Source organism: Adiantum capillus-veneris, chromosome 30 (assembly GCF_014529385.1).
Source record: "Adiantum capillus-veneris isolate H3 chromosome 30, ASM1452938v2, whole genome shotgun sequence".
Classification (NCBI taxonomy): Eukaryota; Viridiplantae; Streptophyta; class Polypodiopsida; order Polypodiales; family Pteridaceae; genus Adiantum; species Adiantum capillus-veneris.
Window position 1 is genome coordinate 85,030,785 of NC_140960.1, and position 17,020 is coordinate 85,047,804.

Genomic DNA, 17,020 nt, shown 5'->3' on the forward strand with positions numbered 1-17,020 from the left:
AGATACTTCTTTATTGCACTTGATCCTAACTTGAGGATAAGGATCAGATCTAATCTAAGAAGATGATGTTAAGATCAAAAGAACAATCAAGTTTGATGAAAATAGGCCAAGGTAAAACACCATTGGGTGACATCTAGAACATGAGGATCTCTTCGACACCTCTAATACCCAATGGACAAATAAACAATAGGTATTCTATGCTAGTGGATGCAAGCAAGAACTTCCCTTCCTGTGGTGGTGATGCTTAACCTCTACATTGCTAGACTATGAAAGATACTTTTTTACTGCAAAGGGAACCTTTTGTACTATTAAGATGTGAGTACATCCATCTACATAAAGTGTACAAAATTCTAATATAAAGAGAAGAGAGGACATAAGTTTTGTTTCCAAGGGAGCTTATTGTCATCTTTGTGATATTGTGTAGTAATTAATACAAGAAAAACCTTTGTTACACCTTAACAAAAACGGTACACGATTGAACCAACTCCTGCGTTTGCTCAGAGAGGTGTAAAGAAAAGCAATATAATTGAATAAAATGGCTGGGAGTTCACACAGAGTATCGCGTGTAGAGTTCAAACGAGAAATTAATGGCAATGAAGTATGCCATACAAGCTTGCAAATCAGTAAAAATAGCAAATTTAAGATTTTGACACACTACCATTACCAGGACAAGAAGAATTGGACTGTTAACATCCTTTATATAAACAATAATGTTAAAATAGGCATTGCTTTATCATCTTTGATCTGTTGCGATCCTAAGTTGCAACATAGCAAGCCATGAAAACATAACTTTAGTGATGTTTTTTAAATCTTACAGCTCTTTCTCAATGATCTTACATAAAAAGAATACTGAACTATCAGAACTTGAGGATGGATTCACACGTGCTGAAAAGGTGTAAAAAATTGTGGGTATGCTTACCTACTCTCATTAGGTACAGCCGGTGGCCGAGATAAGAGGAATAGTACAACACTGACAACTCTAGGGGAGCCCTAAAAGACAAGAAACCCCTTTGTGAACTCGATAGACATACTATGCAAAGGACAAAATCATTACAAAACTTGATCACCTTTCAGACTACGACAGTAGAGGAGCTCCGAGACTTCTAATCATCATCAGTAGCCAACTTATCAATATACTGATTGTAGTATTTTTGGGCCGCCTCGAGATCACCAAGTTCACAATAGCAATCTGCAATTGATCCAAATGCTTCTGCATTTCCTGACGTCACACCTGTTCTTTTGGAAATTTCTATAACCATATTGTGATAATCAATGGCCTCACGATATTTGCCTTGCCGTTGGCATGATGCACCTGCAGGAAAAGCATGAAGATAGTGCATACTTACTTTTTGTGTGCGTGCGTGTGTCTCTCTCTTTTTTTTGTTGGAGAAAAGCATAGCTGACATCCTATTACTTGACCCCCCCTCTGAGCGCCCAAAATGATGCCAACCCCAAGGGAAAGTAAAAACTCCGTATTTGTGTATGTGAACTGATGGTTTTTATTGTAGATGGCTATATTACTCTAGATGATAATCCATCTAGGTTAATGCATATATCCACATGCATAAGTATAATGTGTGTATGTGCATGCATATAAATGTGCCTGTACAGTGTACGCACATGCACATGTGCACGCACACACATAAACCCTACTAACATCATCAGTGCCCAGTAGTGGGTGTAAAACCAGGCATCAATCCATGATCATGATCTAGGTATAATGTGTGTATGTGCCCGTACACTATTCCTGCACGCACGCACATATTCACAAACTCCCATACACATGCGCACACAAAACGCCACTAACATCATCAGTGCCCAATAGTGGGTGTAAAACTAGGTACCAATACATGATCATGATCTCACATTGTGCCCACATAATCAGACATGCGCATGCACGAACATACATCGCATAAAGGTCTACATACACAGGCATACAAAAATATGTGGTTGTTACGATCATGCTGAAACCAACCAATCTTACCCAATCCTCTAGCTGCCTTCTTTTCCTCAATCGGATCACCAATTCGTTGCGCAAGTGGAAGAGCTTTCTTGAACTCTTCATAGGCTAGCTGTGGGTTTTTCTCTCGAAGATGCTTCTTCCCAGCCTTGAGAAGGCTCTTCAGTGATTCTCTCTCAGTAGTCAACACCTTGTCATCCATTGGCCTGCCAACTGGTGCATACACTAGACCTGGGGCATAAGTTTCCATCATCGCCTTGCTTCTCAAAAACTCATTAATTTTCCGGAGCTGGCTATTTAACCGTTCAAGCTCTTCTTTCCTTTGACGAGCCAATGTACCTGCCATGCCAAACCCCTCTCTCTCTCTCTCTCTCTCTCTCTCTCTCTCTCTCTCTCTCTGGTGTCCTGAGAATGTCCACGCTGATCGAAGGCTTGAGGAGGGCTGAAGAGGTCGAAGGTCTCTCTCTCTCTCTCTCTCTCTCTCTCTCTCTCTCTCTCTCTCTCTCTCTCTCTCTCTCTCTCTCTCTCTCTCTCAAGCCGTCGCCCCCCCCCCCGCCCTCGCGCTCCCCTGCTGCCTGCGCGCTGTTGCTGCCTGCCCATACACGCGGCCCCCCTCAATGCTGCTGCCTCCTCTGCCCGCCTCTTGCGCCCCTGTCATCCCGTCCCTTGGCGGCCCTGCCTGCCCTCCGCGTGCTCCTCCCCCCTGCCCCAACCTCCCGCTCTCTCTCTCGCCTGCTGCCCTGTTCTGCACCCGCACCCGTTGCCCCCTGCTCTGCACCCACACCCGCTGCCCCTGCGCTCCCTCTCTCTCTCTCTCTCTCTCTCGCGTATTTTTTTTTTTTTGGCCTATCGTGCTCTATCTCTCAACTCTATCGCGCTCTCTCTATCGCTCTCTTTTTAATTTTTTGCTTATCATACTCTCTCTCTCAACTCTATCGCGCTCTCTCTATCGCTCTCTTTTTAATTTTTTGCTTATCATACTGTCTCTCTCTCAACTCTATCGTGCTGCCCTCTGCAGCCCAGTTCCCCCCCCCCCCCACCATGCCCTCTGCTCGCCCTCCCCCAGCTTCCCACGCCCCTCGAGCTGCCCCACCTGCCTAGCCCCGCCCACGTGCTGCCCCCCCCCCCCACTTGCCACGCCCTTGCGCTGCTCCTCCCCTGCCATACCTCCTCGCGTTCCCCCACTCGCCCAGCTACCACGCCCGCTGCCCTAGTACAGGTCCAGCAGTTTTCCACAAGGGATCCAGAAATTCAGATAGCAGTTTTTCTCGGCAAATGTATGCTTAATGCGGATGCACGCTTGATGCGGGAGATAATGTATGCATAGTGTGGATGCATATGTGTGCTTAGTGGCTCTTTTTCGGACTGCGATTAAGCATGAAAAAGTTGAACGATAAAGCCGACCCCCTAGAGGATGCCATTCAAAAGTGCAAAGAGGAAATGACGGAGACCATTACCAAGATGAACCGCAATCTCTTGGGCACAAAAAAAATGCTCGAAGGGCGCGTGCTGATCCAAGAGAGCAAGATAAATACACTGGAAGATCGAGTGACGACTTAGGATGAAGAGATTGCGTCACTCAAGAAAGATCTCACCGAAGCATGATCAAGAAACACACTAGAAGAGGGCGAACTGCAACCCTCAGTAATCGAAGAAATCAACACGATCAAGGAGCAAGTGCGGGCCATCAAAGAGGGAGAAGAGCAACACAAAGAGATGACCACTTCTTGGGTGGAAGTTCTTACCAAAACTCAACAGAAGGCGGATGAAGCCGAGAAATGGATCAAGATGGCCAAGAAAGGAAAAGGCAAGGAGATAACGTCCACGTCCACACCCACTATCATTAATCAGACACTAGAGGAGGAGCAAAGAAGACGTGTGCGCGCTTTACATGTGAGAATTTGCGGTCTTAAAGACAAAGGCAATGTGGACAAAGAGGTAAAAGAACTCATGGCCTTGATGGGGGTTCATGAGCCGACGCACACAAGAGCCTGGAGAGTGGGCAACATAAAGAAAAATGGAAGCAGTGGGGAAACCTCAAAAGAAAGAGCACTCATCCTTCGTTTTCCCTCCATGGAAGCGAAAAAGTCCTTCTTGAAGAAAAGACTGACTCTTAAAGAGATGGGCATCTTTCTCGGGGATGATCTTACCCTCTCGCAGATCGCTCATATGCAAGAAGTAATGCCGGAGATTAGAGTGGCAAGGGGAAAAGGCAAGATTGCCTTTTACCGAGATGGAAGAGTGGTAATACTAGAGCGACGCTCCACACTACGGTGCGAGACTTTGGGACCACACTCCAAGTGGCTACCTGGAACTGTAATGGATCTATGCGTCTTGATGTGGGTGCATTTTGAGGATAGTTTTACTGGAAGAGACATCATCTTTTACTCTGAGACATACCAGGCCCCTGGGCAATCCATGCCTCACATCAGTGGATACAGGTGGGAGATAGCTTACAGACAGGAGACACGCTAAGAGCAGTGAGGACAAGGCTCCGGGGGAGTGGCAGTGTTATTTAGAGAGGATTTGCAGCCATTGATACATATAGCCCGTAGGGATGAGCAAGCTAGGTACATGTGGGTGAGATTGAAAGCAGAGACAGGCAGATATCTCTACATTGCTATTTGCTACTTTCCCCCGAGTACATGAGTCTATGCATCACCCAGAGGACACTCCCCTTTTTCTATTTTGGATGATGACATATGGGAGTTCTCTAGAGATGGTGAATTATCATTCTAGGGGACTTCAATGCTAGGACTGCCCATCACCAGACAGTGTTTTACGATACTTCAGAGGAGATGCTGAGAGAGCTAGATGTTGTAGAGACGGGCCTGTCCAGACTATCACACGATGTGGAATATACTGAGTATGGGCGACGCCTGATAGACATGGGCACCGCACATGGATTGACCATCTTGAATGGCCTATAGAGGTTTCCTGCTGCGGGAGGTTTCACATGCTTCCCACACAGACATGGAGCCAACACAGTGGACTATGTCATGGCACATCTGGATCTCATCTCTAGTATCCAGGATCTCACAGTTGGGCCCAGACCGGTCGGGGTGGTAGTGGATCATGCTCTTGTGTCGATGACCATCTCTTTCCAGTTCAGTGTAGCACACAGGCCACGGGTAGCAGCCCCTACTCGCTACACCTTCACGCGGGAGACGGATTCTGTATACATAGACGGAATCTACAGACGCCTATGCATTGAGGAACCGGGGCAACCTCTGGAGGAGCTAACTACTATACTGACACAGACATTACACGATGCAACATCAAAGGCATACCCACACACCCAGCCTGAGCAGAGACGCCGATCAGGGAGCATGCCTCAGAACAGCTGGTACGATGAGGAGTGCTGCCAGACTAGAGCTAGACTTCAGAGGGAGGTGCTTTTGGGGGACGTCACTCACAGATAGTCACAGATTGACTTCCGACGCCTAGTGCGGCGGAAGAAGAGGGCATTTTTGGCTCGACTCGAGCAGGATCTATACCAGCTATTCTTGAGTCAGGACTCGCGTGAGGCGTGGCGGCTCTTTCATGAGCAGTCCCCCCCCCCTGTTGTTACCTCCACAGAGACCTGGGGTCAGTACGCATCATCTTTGTACACAGTACCTGGACAGCCGCCCCTTCCCAACCCTATCCATGCCCACACACATGTGCTTTTTTCACCGCTAAGATGGTGAAGAAAGCCATTGATAGGATGAGGACTGGGAGAGCATATGATCATGATGGCTTGGTCGCTGAGCATTCCATGCATGCCAAAGACCTACTAGCAGAGCTTCTAGCAGTTATGTTTAACCGTGCCATGTGTGAGGGCCTACCGGACACTTGGAGCCTATCTACGATTGTACCTATCTTCAAGTCAGGAGACCCCATGGAGCTTGGGAATTATCGCACTATCATGATTGGACACACTGGCACGGTTGTATGCATCCATTCTTGAGCAACAGTTGAGTAGCTGGGCAGAGAGGGAAGGAATGCGTGCAGCTAAGCACGCAGGGTTCAGGAGAGGCTTCTCTACTCTTGACCATATCTTGACACTCAGGGCCATCATCGAGGAGGGCAGATCTCATGGGAGATGGATCTATTGTAGCTTTGTGGACTTCCGCAAAGCCTTTGACACAGTACCCAGAGCTAGATTGATGCGCAGATTACAGGAGATGGGAGTACCCACAGAGCTCATTTAGGGGATCATGGCATTGTACAGATCAGTAGTAGGGCATGCACGCACCCCTGAGGGACTATCTACAACGGTTCACTCCACTATTGGGGTGAAGCAGGACTGCCCGCTCTCTCCTACTCTATTCGGTATGTATGTGGATGAGGTTTCTGACTACATTGAGAGCGATGGTGATAGAGGTGCACAAATGGCAAGGACATGGATTCCACTTTTGTTATATGCTAATGATATTGTGTTGATCTCGGAATCTCCGGAGGGAATGCAACGTCAATTGGATGCTTTGCATAGGTTTGCCTACGAAAGTGGTTTGTCTGTCAACCTTGGTAAAACCAAGGTTATGGTGTTTAATACCACCCCACAGTGGATCAAGAGGTTAGCACCTACATTCACATACGGCCAGGAGACTCTGGAGTACACAGATGCTTACACTTACCTTAGAGTGGTTTTTAGCGGACCTGCATTCTCACTTAGTAGAGCAGCAGAGACCAGACTGATAGAGCCCACGCAGCATTGGGTAGATTGGAGAGGATGTGTTCGCAGGTTTAGTTTCAGGAGCCCCAGACGAAGCTCTGGCTCTTTGACACTTTGGTGGCTTCTACATTGCTCTATGGAGCTGAGATATGAGGACCTTCATTGGATCACCACGGGAGGCCAGGTCGCACTGATGGATGGGGGAACATGGAGAAACCTCTCGTCTCTATGATCTCGCGGCTCATTAGAGCCAAGGCATCAGTACCACAGGCCATTATCCGAGCAGAGCTAGTGGCCCCCCCACTAGTGGTTGAGGCGCTCACCAGATCAGTCTCCTTCATAAACCGCACATGGGAACTTCCTAGAGACAGATATGCTCGCATTGCACTTGAGTCCTCTCGACAGCCATGCAAGGAGATACAACATGCTGGTATGGGGAGATGGCATCATGGTTTCAGGCGCATGGGTTTAGCATAGACAGGCTGCCACCATTCCAGTACTCATTGGATGCACCATCTCTCACTCTTACATAGTCCGAGATCACCAGGCTCATCCGCCAAGACCTGACCCAGCTAGACACCAGGAGGACATGGATACAGCCAGCACAGGAATTGGGCACGAAGATGGCTTTCTACAAAGACCATCTTCTCCAGCTTACGGAGGATGGTTTTGTGACGAGACCCAGATACATGGACACCCACTTGTCTCATGGGATACGATGTGCTATTGGCCAGTTACGGACATCTTCTCACCAGCTGCGGATTGAGACTCGGAGATACAACGGAGTACCTGCAGAGGCCAGGACATGCCCCTTGTGTGACATAGAGCCTGAGATAGAGTTGCACTACACATGCCGCTGCCCCGTCTACTACGAGATACGAGGCCGCTTCCATTGCTTGTTCAGAGAGAGTTTTGGACCACTCTCAAGAGTCATGGGATACCAGGATCAGAGATGCCTGGGTTTGTTCTTGCTCGAGCTACGCAGACACAGAGATAGCCTGATGAGTGGCGAGGCTAGCCAGTCTCAAAGACGGATCGCAGACTTCTTCAGAACAGACACGGGACAGCCGCAGGAGCCACTCCCACAGTAGAGCTCCCTCTCGTCTCACACCAGAGGCACACTGATTGACCGAGCGATTGAGCTGGGGAAATCCAGGCGCCCACGACTGCGGAAGACTACATAACATCGACGGAAGCTACGTAAGAAGATTCGGAGCACTTTGGCCAGGCATGCACGACGCCCGGTCAAACTACTAACCATGGAGGAGATTGATGAGATCCGTCAACGACCGATGCTAGATCTCCTGTGATTCAGCTATCCCAGCAAGCCGCCCATTTTGCTTAGTTCACATCGACCAGTGTAGGATCCCATAGTATATATCTTTGTTTTGTTATGTTGTTATTTTGTTACTCTGACTTTGTATCAGATCCACCACATTGTAACTTTCTGGTCTCATAGGTCACTTTGGCCTTTTGAAGACGTTAATATAACATTTCATTTCATTTCATTTCTTTGCACGCGAGCCTGCAACAGCCCAGCTAATAGCTTCACGAACCAGGCGTATCAAAATTATAGGCGTGGTTTTGGGTTCGCAATAAACCTTAGGATGCTTGCTCGTCAGCTTTCAGGCCTGTTTGCGTTTATTGTTAATGTGCGTTGGAACAGCAGCGCAAAGCAGCTCTCACCACCACGCCCAAATAGGGTGCGTTGACCAGCAACAGACTAGCGACTATGCAGCACGCCCACGCGGCAAAAGTAAAGGAAAGCGGGCTCGCACAGATTCAGGGTTTGCAGAAATAAAGAACAGGTCGTACACTCCTCTCTCTCTCTCTCTATCTCTCTCTCTCTCTCTCTCTCTCTCTCTCTCTCTCTCTCTCTCTCTGTGTGTGTGCTTGAGGATGAACCAATCAATCGATATCAACGATGACAACATTTATCAAACCCGCCTAAATCGAAAGCGACATTTAGGCGGAGGTTTCGAGAGAGCACACTATCGCCAAGTTCTGTGAGAGCAGAGAAACTTTCTAGAGTCGCACATGACTTAATGTATGAGAAGGTAGTACAAGTGATGATTAAGGCGGAGCTGAGCCTCTTGAGGGGTGACATTTAAAAAGAGATGTATGCAAATGTGGAAACTTACAAAAAAGCTATGTATGCAGATATGAGGAAAGAATTGGACAAAGAGATGCTTAGTAAGCGTGACGAGATAGATGTACACATCATTGAAGGCCGAAATGCAGACGATTGTGAGGGTAGAAGTGAATGTAATGGAATGTATGATGCAGAAAAGATTAGAGGATGCACTTGCTATGTTTGAATCCTGGAAATAAAAAATGGAAGAACGCATGAATGAAAAGGATGCATTGATCGAAGCACTTAAGGGAGACCTTGCAGCTTGGAAAAATACCCCCGCAACGGAGGCAAAAAGTCAACCCTCAATGATCAAGGAGCTCCAAAGCATTAAGGAGCAGGTGAAAACTCTACGAGAAGAGGAGAGCAAAAGGCACGAACCACTTCTTCATGGGCGGAGCACCTATTCAAAACACAAGAGAAGGTTGATAAAGCTGAATAGTGGATCGAGGACGCAAAGAAAGGAAAAGATAAGATGCCTGAAGCACACCGACATCGACTATCATCAATATGACAATTGAGGAGGAGCAAAAGAGAAAGACTTGAGCCCTTCATGTGAGTGTTATAGGTCTCAAAGACACTGGAAAAGGGAACAACCTTAAAATGGTAGCATGGAATTGTAACGGATCAATGAAGCTAGATGTAGGCGCATTTGAGGATAGCTTTAAGGGAAGAGACATTATTTTTTACTCAAAAACGCATCAGACGCCTGACAGCACATTACCTGGAGTGATGGGATACCATTGGGAAACTACATGTAGGCAGGAAGTGAGATACAACGCATAGAGGACGGGGGTCAGGAGGTGTGGCAGTCCTATTCAAGGAGGAGCCGCAACCCCTCATTCGTATTGTTCGAAAGGATGAGCAAGCCAAATATATGTGGGTCAGAGTGAGAGCTTCGTCAATGTCCACCTTTGTAAATAGTCGTACTGGGCATCTTCCATGTCGTGCTAGAATAGCCCTGATTCTTTGATGGAACCTCCGTCGATGCCGTGGTCGCCCCCCTAGACGTGGGCGTCTAGCTCTCCCAAGCTCAGTGGCTCTGTCCACTAATATATCTCTGCTAGAAGTGGGCTATGAAGTCTCCTATGAAGCATGCTCATCTGGCTGCTGAGTCCCTGCTCTAAAGAAGTCGGTGATCTCCGTCTGTGGATGTCTCCCACTGCCTGGTCTCCTCAAGAGACTCTCGCTGTGTCTGCACAGCTCTAGAAAAAACAACCCGAGGCATCTTTGATCCTGATATCTCATGACTCTAGCCAATGGTCCAAAGCCCTCCCTAAATAGACAGTGAAAGCGGCCTCCTATCTCATAGTATACTGGACAATGACAAATCTGATGTAACTGTGTCTCTGGCTCTATATGACACGTCTGGCATATCTTGGCTTTTGTTGGTACTCTCCTAAATCTGTCAGTCTCAATCTCTAGCTGATGCGATGATGTGCGCATGTGACCAATAGCACATCGTATCTGTCACAAGATGGGCACCACGTGCCAATAGAAAAGAACAAACTAAACAGACTTTTAGCACTTCAATAACAACTGAACTGAGAGAGAGAGAGAGAGAGAGAGAGAGAGAGAGATGACACGCGACACGGAGTGGCGGAATTCCACCCCAAAGAGTATTGGCCCCAAACCTTGGCACCCCTTTCGCTATTTCTTTATATTGCATCAACACAGTACAAGCCGGTAGTCCAGACTCTGCACCTTCTCCAGGAAGCATACCAGAGAATGAGCCCTTAGCACATATTTAAAAGCCCTTGGCCTATGAAAAGCAGTTTACATGAAAAACCTTCAAACTCAAAAGCTTCTGATCCCAAAAGCAATGCCAAAAGCTGCCAGCTTAATTTACGGAAATCCGTACAGCCTGCCACGTCATCAGCCAACGCAAAACGCAGAAATCCGTACAACTGCCACGTCATCAGCTTTGCGTGAGTGTGTGTGTGTCCTGCTTTATTTTAATCCCTTCATGTCACTGGGGCCCCATCGGACGGGGTCCCCATAAGTTGGTAGGCCTTTTTCTTCTTCTGCTACTTGTTCTTCTTAAAGGTTTAGGCCCCTCGGTCGGCATCTGTAAGTTGGCTCCATTCTTTAGGCTTTGACATGTCAGCAGTTTGTGACATCTCCCCTTCTTGAAAGAGAGTAATCGTCCGCGATTACAACATATCTGCAAAACAACTCAAGTTACATCAAAAATTTCCGAGAGTCATTCCGAGGGACATTCTGACGGACAATCAATTTGCTCTTTTTGTTAAGGAGTTAGCTTCTCCTTTTGGCTCTTTTTATCAAGGAGTTAGCTTTTCCTTTCGGTTCTTTTGATCAAGGAATTAGCTTCTCAGACACTCGCTATTGCTGCTCGCCCCCCCCCCCCCCCCTTGCTGCCTCCCGTCCCCCACCTGCCCTTGCGCGCATCTGCCCAGCCCAGCCCGCCCGCCCGCGTGCATCAGCCCAGCCTGCCCCGCCTGCCCTTGCGCGCAGCAGCCCGCTACCCTCACCTCGTGCTGCCCCCTTCTCGCGCCACCATCCCCCCGCCCACTGCCCCTTGAATTTTCGCTCACTGCCTTATCCTCCCCCCCCCCCCCGTCTTCGTCATTCCCGAAGGTTCCTGCACTTGGCTCTGCAACACTGTTTCTTCGGACAGTGCTCGGCGTGCTCGGTTGCAGAGTCTCTTCACCGTCCGCTTCTTCGCCACAGCAGTAGACACAGATGGAGTCCGCCACAGAGGGACTCATCCGAAGCCCCCTCGCCCGACCCCGCTGAGCCCACCATTCGACTTGCTCTATCGCCGACAGAGCAAGCGAGCCTTGCCGCTGAGGTTTAGCGTTTGAAGGCGACTTTGGTCATCTGCAAAATTCTCGACACCTGTCCTAGCAGAGGAGAGCTGCGAGACCTTCTCCAGGCCCGCCTTCTCGCAGAGGTGGGCAAGATCTTGGATGTCCAGATTCTCAGACGGGGGTACTACCAGATCGAGTTCGAGACCTCCGAGATGGCTTCCAAGGTCATAGCTATGAGTCCACTGGCCATTCGAGCATCACGCGCCCACTTTCGACAGTGGCGACATGGTTTTGACCCGACTTCGGATGTGCTAGTAGAGGAGGCAGACATCCCCATCTCAGTCTGCTTTCTGGGTTTACGGAGGGAGTACCTACCACTTCTCTCCAGGATTGGCTCCGCCATCGGGACTGTCCTGGAGTCAACTCGTACGGCAGCATCAGTAGCTGCCAAGGCGGCTGGCATCCCCTCAGTTCGAGTTTTGGTCAGAGATACCCACACGCTCCCGAAGGTCATCCTTCTGCCTCGGGTGAGTGGAGGTTGGTTTAGACAGAGTGTGGAGTACTAGGGTCTCCCGAACCAGTGCTTCATTTGCAGACAGATGGGACACCTAGCGAAGGTCTGTCCACGGAGGAGGCCACGACCTGCACCTCAGCCTCAGCCTCAGCCCCAGCCTGCCAAGGCTGGGCCGCAGCCACAGCCAGCGGCGCAGCGCACAGATTCAGAGCCACCCTCCGAGCCTGGGGCTCCAGCGGAGGAGGGGTGGCAGCAGGCCCGTGGCCGTCGACGCCAAGGGCCACAGCGACAGCCTGGCACTCAGAGTGGCCCTCAGGTGCCTACTCAGCAGTAGTGGTTCCCACGGGGAACCGCTTTGGTCCTCTTGAGCAGGAGGAGCCCCCTACACCAACCTCCACCTCCGATTCACCCTCGCCAGCCGCCCCCCCTTCAGAGTTCCCCTCCTCCTCCTCATCCTCCCCCCTGCCCTCTGCTCCCATCCACTCCCCACCTCGCCCCTCTACCTCTGTCGCCCCACCCCGCTTTCCCCCCCCGCCTGCTCCAGTTCCACAGTCAACTCAGGAGACTGGTCCCTCGCCGGCGGCTAGGAGATCTCTTGGCAGCGCCTTTGCCACGAGTCGCCTAGCGAGAGAGGGTCAGCCCTTCTTGCAGCCCCCTCTGCAGATTCAGACATCTTCCCTTGCAGCTATCCCTCGTGGTTTGACGAGCATTGACCTCCGACGCCGCTGGCATTTCTTCGACTACGGGTTCACTCGCTTTCTCGGTGATTCCGCAGCAGACCACGAGGCAGCCTGCTTCAGGGTCCATGCTTTGTTCCTCGCCGCTAGGGGGACAGAGGCCTTGGACTCAGCGGTTGGTTTCTCCTTCCCCCTCTGTGGTAGGACCGAGACAGAGTGATCCCTCAACTTAGTGGTGGGATGGTTGCATACACAGGTTCTCGAGTTCTCTCACCACATGGGAGAACTTGGAGTTACAGATTTGCTGCAGACTTTGTGGCCACTGGCCAAGTTTGCGGTGACACCCCCAGACTCAGCAGGATGTAGGCACATTGTGGTGTACTTTTTTGCTGATACGCTGTGTTTGCCTTGCTATGTATACATTCATGAGGACTCCTGGACAGAGGAGGTTGCTTTATGCACGGCTCGCTCTGCTTGGGCTTGGGCTAGGCACTCACTACAGTCTCGCCTATCTAGAGGACGCTCGGATGCGGATTACTCCCCATCCAAGCCAGCCTCGAAGATAGCCCGTCTTGCTGCTGCGGCAGCATCTATTCTCTCTCGCTCCCCATGAGGATCGTCTCGTGGAACGTGCAGGGACTAGGTGGGCCCCAGTTTCAGCGACAACGGGGCCGGTTGCGTCAGGAGCTTCAACGTTGCCTTGTGGGAGGAGAGATTGATCTCCTTATGCTTCAAGAGCACCATCTGTCTGAGAGCCGCATTCGGCGATGTGGTCAAATTTTGCGTGGACGATATAATACTTTTGGTCAGCTGCTTTTGGACCTGGAGGCATCCAGGGTGGGGTATGTATGACTATTGCGGACTCATTGCAGCAGGCCATTGTGGGCAGAGGGATTATTGTGTCAGGCAGGGCTTAGTGGATTACTATGCAGGTTCAGGGTGGCCTTGTGGGCTTCCTGAACATCTATGCGCCCAATGTGGCGAGTGCTTGTGCAGAGTTTTGGTCACAGATTGTTGAGTCTTTGCCACAGGCTGACCATTGGTGTGTAGGAGGGGACTTCAACATGTTGGAGGACCCTTCTGACAGGATTGGAGGCAGCCATGTTACTGTGCATGGAGTCGAGTTAGCAGCTTGGGAGAGGTTGTGTATGACTTTGAGGGTCTCAGATACATGGCAGCACTCTTGCTTTGTGAGGCCTCCAGAGAGTCTTGCCTTCTCTAGATCGGACCGCAGAGTGGGAGGAGTGAATCTATCGTGGATAGATCGCTTCTACACTAGTGACCACTTCAGTGACTTGGGGGGATCAGTGGGCATCCTGGTAGGGACATCCTTCTCGGACCATGCACCAGTGATCCTCACAGTGGCAGACAGGCAGAGGAGTGGGAGCACGATGCTTCGCATCCCAGAGCGGGTCTTGTTGGACTCAGCACTCAGATAGAGGGTAGAGGCTCTCTGGACAGAGGGCATGGACAGCCAGGCTCTACCTGCAGACAGAGTGGCCTTAGGCCTAGCTCAACTTAGACACTTTTTTCTCCAGGAGTCTCTGGCTCGACGGGCTGCAGCGAGAGAGGAGGAGCAGCGTCTCAGACGAGGCATTGCTTCACTACAAAGGATGCAGGAGCAGCATCCAGACAGACCATGGTTGGAGGAGCAGTTACAGCAGGCTCGACAGGAGCTTGCTTGCACAGAGGAGAGGCGTCATGAGTTTCCCTTTCACCGACAGGCATCTCAATGGACTCAGGTGGGTGACACAGTGACTGGTGCTTTTTTTGAGACAGTGGGACCTCGGCACTCGCATGCCAAGGTCAATCAGTTGAGGAGACCCGATGGGTCAGTTGTTTGTGAGCCCGAGAATATGCGTGCAGTTGCTACTGACTTTTACCGTGAGTTACTATCGGTTGAGCCCCAGTCAGAGCGGCAGGATGCATGCAGGGAGCAGGTTTGGGCACAGATGCCTTGTCTTGTGACCGAGGAGATGCGCCAGAGGCTTGAGATGCCTCTTCAGCTTGAGGAGCTGCACACGGCTCTTAGGGCCCTCCCTCGTGGTAGCTGTCCAGGTGAGGATGGACTGACTCCCAGCTTCTTCTTGGAGTACTGGGACCTGCTTGGCCCAGATCTTTGTAATGCCTTTCAGTACATTCTGCACACAGGAGTGATGCCACATAGCATGAGTGAGGGCCTGATTTACCTCATTCCAAAGGAGGGTGGCTCCTTGGATGAGATTCGACAATGGCGCCCCATCACCATCCTCAACTCAGCCTACAAAATTCTTGCCAAGGCTCTGAGTTTGAGGATTCAGCCACTTTTGGAGAGCCTTATACATGGGACTCAGACAGGTTTTGTCAAGGAACGCAGTATCCTTGACATCATCTTCACTTTCTGGGAGGCTTCTCCCCTGTCACGGCTCCGTGGGGAGGACCTTGTGATTCTTCTTCTCGATTTTGAGAAGGCATACGACAGAGGTGACTGGGACTTTCTAGAGGGCACTCTACGCAGGATGGGCTTCTCAGATGCTTGGATCAGAGGGGTGTCAGCTTTGTACAGACAAGCTCACAGTCAGGTGCTTTTGGCAGGAGGTAGAGGTGAGCGCTTCATGCTCACACGATCGGTCAGACAGGGTTGTCCTCTTGCCCCCTTTCTCTTTCTGTTCTATGCAGAGGCAATGAGCAGATTTTTGGTGTCACAGCAGGTTGGTCTGAGGGGCTTAGCACTCCCTATACGGATTCTGGACGATGAGTTTGCCAACGACTCAGCCTTGTACTTAGAGGGCCAGGAGGCCAATCTACACAGATGTGAGCAGGCTTTGGAGACCTTCTGCTGTGCATCGGGCGCACTGATCAACTGGAGAAAGACAGTGGCTTTCTCGGTTGGCAGTGCTCCTATGCCAGATTGGATGCCAGGAGAGGGTTTCAGGTGGATTCCCCCAGGGACTGCAGTTCGGTACTTGGGTTGTCAGGTTGGTTTGGACTTGTCCCCCGAGCAGCAGATTGCTCCTCTTCTCCTGTCCATCAGGAGAAAGCTGTTACATTGGAGCTCAGCACGACTTTCGCTGGCTGGTAGAGTAGTAGTTGCCAACCAGATGTTGTTGGCGACTATGTGGTACATCACTTCTTGCTGGATCTTCTCAAGTTCTTGTATCAGCTAGGTAGAGAGGCTGATCAGGAACTTCCTTTGGTCAGGTCTTGACACTCAGATTGCCCGAGCCAAGGTGGCTTGGTCGGCATCACACTTCCTTGTTCTCAGGGAGGGCTTGGGATCATTGATCCAGCACAACAGAGTAGAGCCCTTCTTGGGAAGTTCGTCGTCAGAGGACTTCTTCCAGGCAAGGAGCCCTGGAAGGAGTTCTTGCTACAGAGGCTTCGTGCCAGGGTGCCTCAGTCAGGAGGCCCTTGGCAACCTTCGACCAGATGGATCTTTACAGAGTTGTGCCGAGTTGGTTTGAGTAGGAGACTGGAGGACCGCTTCGCTGTGAGTTTGCTTCGATCTTGGGAGCTCTTACGGCGTGGCCTAGAGCAGAGACAGCCGACGTGCACGGAGGAGCGCCTACGGCAGCCCCTCGTCTGGAACCCCATGGTTAGCACTCAAAGAGGCCACTTGGTTGGGAGTCGGCCTCATGTTTCTTGGGGTCCCATGGCAACAAGTCCAGCGTGCTCTCTAGGTGACTCGCTAGAGTTCACAGGTTTGTCAAAGGAGGTGCAGAGTTTCCAGCTACAGGGCATGAGAGGGGTGCAGAGCATGTGTCAGGACATCTAAGAGTCAGTTCCAGCTGAGTGGCTCACGCCTCTCGAGCCAGTAGCACCCCGGTGGATGGGAGCCTTTACACGACTCGAGGTTCTCATTTCAATCAGGGCCTGCTCAGAGACTGTCCCAGCCCTGTTCTTCGAGCTTCAGGGTGGGGGACGATTACAGCGAGTTGCAGTAGAGGCCCCACAGGTAGCAGAGTGCTGTATCCAGAGGATCCGAGTTGTGGGCATCTGTGGGAGGACTTGTGTCATAGACCCTGACCCAGCAGCTTTTGAGACTGGACACTGGAGGCTATGGGCTTGGGAGTGTTGTCCACTGACACGAGTACAGTGGGATCCTGGTGAGTGTCTATGGAGGGACCCCTTCTCTTCTGCAGACCGCCCAGGAGTCCCCTTCTTTCAGTACACTGTTCGGCTTGGACGTCATATACTTGCAGCACAGAGAGAGGCCCGCCCCGCTGCAGCACGTCATTGGCAGGAGGAGGGCCTCACAGTCGAGTTCTTGGCAGCCTTTTGGCAGAGGCTGTGGGACTCCATACAGCCGAGGCGCGTCACTTTGTTTTAGT

The 17,020-nt window shown here is 50.6% G+C and overlaps 1 protein-coding gene across 2 annotated transcripts in view; it reads right to left on the minus strand.

Annotated features, from left to right (window-relative positions):
• Window positions 1-678: 678 nt before the first annotated feature.
• FLU (Tetratricopeptide repeat (TPR)-like superfamily protein) overlaps window positions 679-17,020 on the minus strand; it is a 53,427-nt gene continuing 37,085 nt past the window's right edge. The window contains exons 3-5 of one of the 2 annotated variants that reach the window (XM_086507206.1): window positions 1,985-2,299; window positions 1,068-1,312; window positions 679-990 (exon numbers count right to left, since the gene is read on the minus strand). In XM_086507206.1, coding sequence (XP_086363332.1) covers window positions 1,104-1,312; window positions 1,985-2,299 — 524 coding nt within the window. In that variant the 3' untranslated portion in view covers window positions 679-990; window positions 1,068-1,103. Of the gene's footprint in view, window positions 1,313-1,984; window positions 2,300-17,020 lie in introns of both variants that reach the window. The other variant, XM_086507205.1, reaches the window with a different exon arrangement.